At 45.9% G+C, this 7,701-nt stretch overlaps 1 protein-coding gene across 1 annotated transcript; it reads left to right on the forward strand.

Moving 5' to 3' along the window:
- The first annotated feature begins 2,083 nt into the window (after positions 1 to 2,083).
- Positions 2,084 to 7,375, forward strand: CHRAC1 (chromatin accessibility complex subunit 1). The gene is made up of 3 exons (XM_024211891.3): positions 2,084 to 2,275; positions 4,829 to 4,955; positions 6,270 to 7,375. Exons 1-3 carry the CDS (start codon positions 2,120 to 2,122, stop codon positions 6,401 to 6,403), a joined length of 417 nt encoding a protein of 138 aa, XP_024067659.1. The 5' UTR covers positions 2,084 to 2,119; the 3' UTR covers positions 6,404 to 7,375.
- The last annotated feature ends 326 nt before the right edge of the window (positions 7,376 to 7,701 follow it).

Below are 7,701 nucleotides of genomic sequence, written 5' to 3' on the forward strand. Positions count from 1 at the left end.
ACCTTTGGGGAAGGTGGCTGTGAACTCTGCCATCCCCAGAATGGACAGCCAACTGCAACTGGACATCAACATCATCAACGAGGACCAAAAGAAGATCATCATGGTGGATGTCACAATGCCCTTTGAGAACAGGACCCCAGCTTTCCGCGAAGCCCGAGGTTGAAAGGTGGAGAAATATGCCCCTCAGGCCGACACCTTGAGAGCTAGGGGTTACCAGGTTCTAACTCACACTCTGATCATCAGAGCCCTGTGCACCTGGGACCCCAGGAAGGAGCGAGTGTTGAGAATGCAGAATTGGTGAATGCTATGCTCAGCTGATGCAACAATTCCTGGTGTCAGACACCATCAGGTAGTTGAGGGATATCTATCTAGAACACATCACCAGACAACGGCAATACCAGGAGAGATGAGCTGGAGTGCCAATGAGAAATAAAATCGGAAAGTAACAGAAATACTTCTCTGGTGGATTATATCTTCTAAGGGACAACCTATCCTAAATGCTCAATTACTGAGGGACAATCTACATTCATTCCTATATTTGCTCTCTACAACCAACTCTCTGTATAACTTTTCATGAGTGATGTACCCGAGTATTCAGATTCTAATATCTAAACTGTACCGTTAAATTTATTCACCTAAATTTAGGTTATTGCAGATTATGTACTAAAAGTATCTTATGACTTTTAAACCAGATTTTGTACTTTTGGGTAGTCGAAGCACTACACCCAGATGTACAGACACTCTTTCCTTAACCTGTGTATTATATAATTTTAACATTACAATATACTGTTGAAAGATGCCATGTATCACTCTAGATATGAGCAGTGATAGGTTAGTTAAGGGCTCACTTCCAATGTCTTACCTACATCACACGGGTGCTAAAGCCTACTGTTTGTAGAATACTTTGAGAACTTCAGAATGAAGGTGCTATAGAAACGCAAAGTATTCATCGTTACTATGTTACACTAGTTTCAGAGTAGCAGCCGTGTTAGTCTATATCCGCAAAAAGAACAGGAGTACTTGTGGCACCTTAGAGACTAACAAATTTATTAGAGCATAAGCTTTCGTGGGCTACAACCCATCCGAAGAAGTAGGCTGTAGCCCACGAAAGCTTATGCTCTAATAAATTTGTTAGTCTCTAAGGTGCCACAAGTACTCCTGTTCTTTTTAGGTTACACTAGTTTAGCTAATGTGTGATTCTGAGCTGTAATTCAAGTGAGTCTATAACAACGTGCACACTTACAAGTGCTCAAATACTATAGGGAAAATTGTGGCTCTTATTTAGCACACACTGATTTGCATGGGACCAGGATTTCACCTGATTATCTAGGTAGGTAGACAGATTAGACAAACATTATATGCCCGTGGGCACTATATCTATAATAATGAAAGACTGAGGTCTTGAGTTTTCTTCCTCACAATCCGTCCTGTTGTATATTCACTCTGAAAGCACGAAGGTCCTGCTCTAAGCAGTTCTGTCATTAGACCTACCACTAGCGCGCATTCAAAACACCGTGTCTGCCTAGTACTGCCGTACAGTCACCAGGTTTATTCAGCGTGTGCAGTACCCGTGGTCTGAGTCTGTCACTACAAGCACCTCTGCTCTGGGCGACCTGCTCACCCACTTGCCCAGGACGAGTCCTGCCTTTTTCTTTCACTGGCTGGGCGCGCAGAGATGGGGTTTGGGCTCGCTCTGCGGGTAGGGGAGAGGTGAGCAGTGGCCTGGCCGCCCGGGGCGATGGAGCACGGCGTTGAGGCGACCCAACGGTGCGTCGCCAGCTCCAGGACAAGCGGCGGCTCGGGTTAACCGGCCGCCCCGCGCCTCAGCGAAGAGCAGGGCGGAGCCTCTCCGCGGCGCCGGGCCAAAGGGCTGCCCAGGTGCATCACGGGAGTCGTAGCCCGCCCTCTGTCGCCGGTCCGCTAGGAGAGCACGGTGGGTGAAGCCGGCTGAGGAGAGGTGCATCATGGGAGTTGTAGTCCTCCGCCCGTCCTCCTCCCGGAGTGCACGGCAGAAAACTACAACTCCCAAAGGGCTCTGCTCCCCCGGCCTGGCGCTTTTAAATGACGGTTTGATGCCCGGGCTTCGAGAGGTGGCGGCGGTGGCCGGCTGGGTAGGAAAATGGCGGCAGCGAGGCTGAGCGGGGGCTGTGGAGGAGGCGGCGGGGAGAACCGCCTGGTGTCGCTGCCCCTCTCCCGGATCCGGGTGATCATGAAGAGCTCGCCGGAGGTCTCCAGCATCAACCAGGACGCGCTGTTCCTCACCGCGAAGGCCACGGTACCAGGCTCGGCTCTCCCGCCTCGGCGCTGGGCGGGGAGCAGCCCAGGCGGGCCCGGGGCCGAGCGGCTCCCCCCGCCGTCAGGCTAGGGCCGGGGCTGTTGCCCGGACGCCCAGGGCCTGAGCCGACGGGCTAGGCCCGAGTCCAGGCGAGATTCGTGCTCTTTGTGCTGGGTCCCTCCCCACCGCCACTGCCCGCTCCTGCCCCCGGGGCACGCGCAAGGGGCGCAGACCCTGCCTTAGACCAGTCTCTGGAAGCATCTGCCCTTGTCTGCTTGCCAGCCCTTGGAGGGTGCTTAAGGGAGGTAGGGTGACCAGACAGCAAGTGTAAAAAATCGGGACGGGGTGGGGGGTAATAGGAGCCTATATAAGAAAAAGACCCCAAAATCGGGACTGTCCCTATAAAATCGGGACATCTGGTCACCCTAAAGGGAGGTGGGGCAGGAGGGTGTAAATGAAGTAGTTTATACCAGTTCTCCAAAGAAGTGGAGGAGAGAGGTGAATTGTCCCGACTCTAGACTTTCGTATGTTCTCGCCTGGCATGTGGCAAAAATCTGCCTGTAGGGGCCTTTGCCATCCCCTCTCCTGCTTCTATTGAACATGGAGTATCTGGTAGATACAGCTGTGAGGCCTGTCTGTGCCCCCAGTTAGTGAGGAATCACTAATGTGCTGAGATTAGGTCACCAGCTCCTTCACGAGACCCTCAGATTTTGTCTTGATCTGGACTTCCACAAGCATCCCCAGAGGGGATCACGTGCACTTTTGGATGCTGCATGTGATGCTTTTCCAACCCCCTTCAGCAAAATAAAACTGACGAGGCACAGGAGATTTAGTTGAAAATCTCTATGCACCTCCTGTGAATACAGCCAGCGAAAGCAGCATGTGTAGAAGCTGCCCAAATGGGATTATCTGCTTAGCTACTGAACTGCAAGGATCCTGCATCACATATTAATGTCTGAATTTTGACATTGTTTCAGTTCTCGAAATTGTTAGATCATTGAAAAGCTCTAATAAGACCAGCACATGATCCAGTTGACCATATATGTTCCTGGCTATAGCCATGGAATACAGCATTAAACTTTGCACTCCCACTAAGGCCTAGTCTACACTACAGCATTAGGTTGACATAAGGCAATTTATGTCTATCTAATTATTTCAGTCTATACCAGGGGTTCTCAAACGGTGGGTCATGACCCCTTGGGGGTTGCGAGGCTATTACGTGGGGGGGTTGTGAGCTGTCAGGCTCCACCCCAAACCCCGCTTCACCTCCAGCATTTATAATAGTGTTAAATATATTTTAAAAAGTGTTTTTAATTTATGAGGGGAGGGTCCCACTTAGAGGCTTGCTGTGTGAAAGGGATCACCAATACAAAAGTTTGAGAACCACTGGTCTATACAGTACCGCCTTACTCTCACCAACGGAAGTGCCCTACTACACCGACATAACTCCACCTCTACGAGAGGCATAGGGCTTATGTCTGTGTAGTTAGGGCGACAATGTCCCTGTAGTGTAGACACTGTTACTTACATCTACTGGCTGTCATTCTTGTCAATTTCATGGCTCCAGCAGAGCCATAAAATTGACAAGAAAGCGGGCTTCCCAGGTGGGCAGTAGCACTTGGGTTCCTGCTAGGAGCACAGCTGTGCACAGCAGGAAGCTCTATCCCCAGAGTCTGGTTGGCTGCCCCGTTCAGGTGGGGAGTTGAGGGGGGAGGGCAACTGGCAGGGAGCTACATGCGGAGCTGAGATCCCTGGCTCTCAGCCTCCTGTACTGCCCCTCTTAAGTCGAAGAAGTGGGCTGTAGCCCACGAAAGCTTATGCTCTAATAAATTTGTTAGTCTTTAAGGTGCCACAAGTACTCCTGTTCTTTTTGCGGATACAGACTAACAGGGCTGCTACTCTGAAACTTCTTAAGTCAGTGGAAGTGCTCCTGGTGATGATGCACACCACTGACAGAAGGGCAGTGTGAATATGAATCACCGTAGTAATTACTGCGGTGGTTCAAGTTGACCTAACATGGGTTGACTTAAGTTTATAGGGTAGACATGCCCTAAGATAAAGCTCTGGGAATAGAGATAAGGCTTTCATTCAGTGGACGTGGCCTCTCCATGAGTGATGGACTTACATTTAGTATAAATCAACCTGGCTGGCTGTCTCTGTTTCTTTTAATGGGGGAGGAGTGTTTTTATCATTATAAGTAGTGGAAAGTGGCAAGCTTTTTTGCAATATTTAATCACATACCTGCAGAAATAATTTCTTGCTGTTTTCTGATCCCAGTAAAGTCTGCTGCAGTGATGACGAATTTTGATTGAGTGGCACAAATTAAGTGTTGGTCTAAGACCCCAGTTTTGCAGTTGGCTACTTGCAGATGTACACCTCTTCTGCTCACACAGAGCCAGATTGAAATTAGTGGGACTCTGTGTAGGTGCAGGGCAGTGGTTGCATGCAGTTAATGGCAGGATTGGGCCCTAAATAAGGGCTTGAAGAAGCATTGCAGTCAGCTTCACCCACAGGAATTAATAATTTGACATTTCTTTGTGTTGATTTTTATAGGAGCTCTTTGTCCAGTATTTAGCCACTTACTCCTACAAACATGGCCGTGGGAAAGAGAAGAGAGCCCTAACCTACAGTGACCTATCCCATACAGCAGAGGAATCTGAAACGTTTCAGTTCCTTGCTGGTAGGTATGGCAGTTGTGGCAAATCAATATGGGCAACTGGAAAATAAGATGCAGCTCTTACTGTAGCAGTAGCTGTCATTGCAAAGCTATTAAATTCTTTTTGGCTGTTAACCTCTGTTGCATTTAACTTACTCATGGTCCAAATAATTGACAGGCATTCTGCATGAATGAATAGGCTGCTTTTTTCATTGATGCAAAAATACACAGTCATGGGACAAAATTATTGTAACAGTCATACTTGACATTCCAATAACTTCAAGCTACTTTTTTCTTAACACCGTTTAACAGTAACCCTGAGTGGTGGAGAGTGTCCCTACTTTATAAATGGGAAAGCTCAGGTTCAGTGTGATTAAAGTGACTTTAAAGTCCGTTTTAAGAGCTAGGAATAAAACCAAGGAGGTATGTGACTCCCATCTTCTGCTTTAATCAATAAACAACACCAGGGCTGGCTCCAGGCACCAGCAGAGGAAGCACGTGCCTGGGGCGGCACATGGTAAGGGGCGGCACAGTCTGGGTGGCGTTTTTGTTTTTGTTTTTTTGATTTTTGCTTGGGGCAGCAAAAATGATAGAGCCGGCCCTGGACAACACTCCCTTAAATCTTTGTAGTGTTTGGTGAAGGAGAAGAAGGATTTTATGAAACGTCACCAGAACTCTATATCGGTGAATTTTAAATTCACAAATGTCCTTTCAGACATTGGTTTATGCCACAATCGCTGTTGTCTTAAATCCTTTACATTGATTGGGCATTTAGAATAATGCTTGTCCTCTTCAAATAAATTCTTTGGTCTAAGAAGTGAGACCTTCTTGTTCATAAAATTTTTTTACTAGCGCATCAGCCCCACTTGTGGCACCTTTTAGCAATATTTCCTTACTATTCTTGGGCTCGTCACGATATCATTACTCTGAACAGGCAGCCTACATTGAGTATAGGGAAATAGTTTGTAAGGAATGTAAGTAAGAGTAGATATACTTAAGATATACTTGATCAGTTCAAGTGAAAAGCAAAGCAGAATAAGTGAGTAAGACTTAAGAAATGATTAAATCAGCATAAGAATCACTTAAACAAATTCCCTCATATGGCTCACTGATACCTTAATCTGACAATATCTCCCTAATATCACATTGGCTACATTCCTATTCCAAGGATACCAGTTAAATTAGAATAACCTGACTATTCCCTAGCCTAAAAAAATTGCATCCCATAGACTGTGAGGCTATTAGTTGCTATGATCTTGATGGTACAGTAATAAATTATTCTAAATCTTTTTTGTAGCTGTTGAAATTGATTACAAAAGAAGGAATTGTGCCTTTCAGATATTTTACCAAAGAAGATCCTAGCTAGCAAATACCTGAAAATGCTTGAAAGAGAGAAGAGGGATGGAGAGATGGAGGAAGATGATGACGATGACCAAGAGGAAGAGAGTGAGGAGGAAGATGCTGAATCTTAAGGGTGTCAAACAGTTAGCTTTATAGCTAGTTTCTTCCTGCAGTATAAAGTATTGATTGGCTCCCGGATTTTTTCCAAGCTAACCCACACTGTTGCGTTGGGGGAAGGGGGGGGTGTTGGGAATCCAGCAGCTGGATTTACCTATCTGTTTGAGAGTTGCTGTCTTGTTTACTTTCAATTTGAAACAATTGGATATTAGTCTGCTTGAAGGAAGGAATCCTGCCCTTGGATATGGAAAGCCAGGGGAACTGTACATACAGATCTTGAGACAGAATCAGCTCAAATTATTTTAAAATGACTTCTTCAGACAATCATTATCCAAATAGAAACAGCCTTGTAGGCAACCCTCAGCATCAATTCCAAAGGCCCTGGCTCCCTCTGGCTAGATGAGACTCCTCTTGTAGCTAATACTTCTGCTTAACCAGTAGGGGTGTGGCACATACTTTATCCACAGTTCTTACTCTCTGGCAGCCAATGAACCAAGCCCGAGAGAGAATCTCCACCTGTTTTCTAGCATGCTGTTCGAGCGATACCTGTGGACCAACCCCACAGAAACTGTAATATGGCTACTGTTGTAATACAGTCTAAATAACCAAGTCTGCAAGGAATCTGGATACAGGGATAGACCTTTTGCAATCCCTGGTGTCGCTCTGCAGCTGTATTGGTGCTAAGAAGTAGAAGTGTTAGCTAATGATGTAAATATGTATATCTAGTTTTCCCACCCACTCACCCAGGGAGGATTCTACTTTTGTAGTTTACTGTCTGTAGTACTCTACCTACCAACACCTGTTTGAAGTTTATTAAATATAGATTGCTCTATGGCAAGAAAATGAACAGTTTTTACCATTTGAGTGGGAGACCTGGCATATTTTTACTACTATAAAAATGGAAAATGTCCTGTGTGTATTTTTTAAAAAGTACTTTTTTACAATAAATATTTTTTTTAAATGTGGAAATTAATGCAGAGACCCTTGACAACGTTTTTTTATAAAGGCTTTTAACTTCTGCTTTGTACAGGGTTAACATGTTGTTGGGCCAAACATTCCCACTATATATTTATAAATGGGGATCCTCCTAGCTAGCAAATAGGGGATGAGTGGTGATCTGCCACCCACTAGAAATGTAAGTGTGAAAGATCCCTAATCCCAACTTGCGTTGGGGGCTGAATATAGTATGTTCAGGGGAAATGGAGCCTGTGTTAGTCACGGTGTCTCTGTGTGAACATTAGCTGTAATGTATGCACGTAGCCTTCCAGTCTCTCTCAACTGCTCTGAGAGCATCTTGGAAGTGATGTCTCTT

This window comes from Terrapene carolina, unplaced genomic scaffold, assembly GCF_002925995.2.
Source record: "Terrapene carolina triunguis isolate 2854851 unplaced genomic scaffold, T_m_triunguis-2.0 Scaffold58, whole genome shotgun sequence".
NCBI lineage: Eukaryota > Metazoa > Chordata > Testudines > Emydidae > Terrapene > Terrapene triunguis.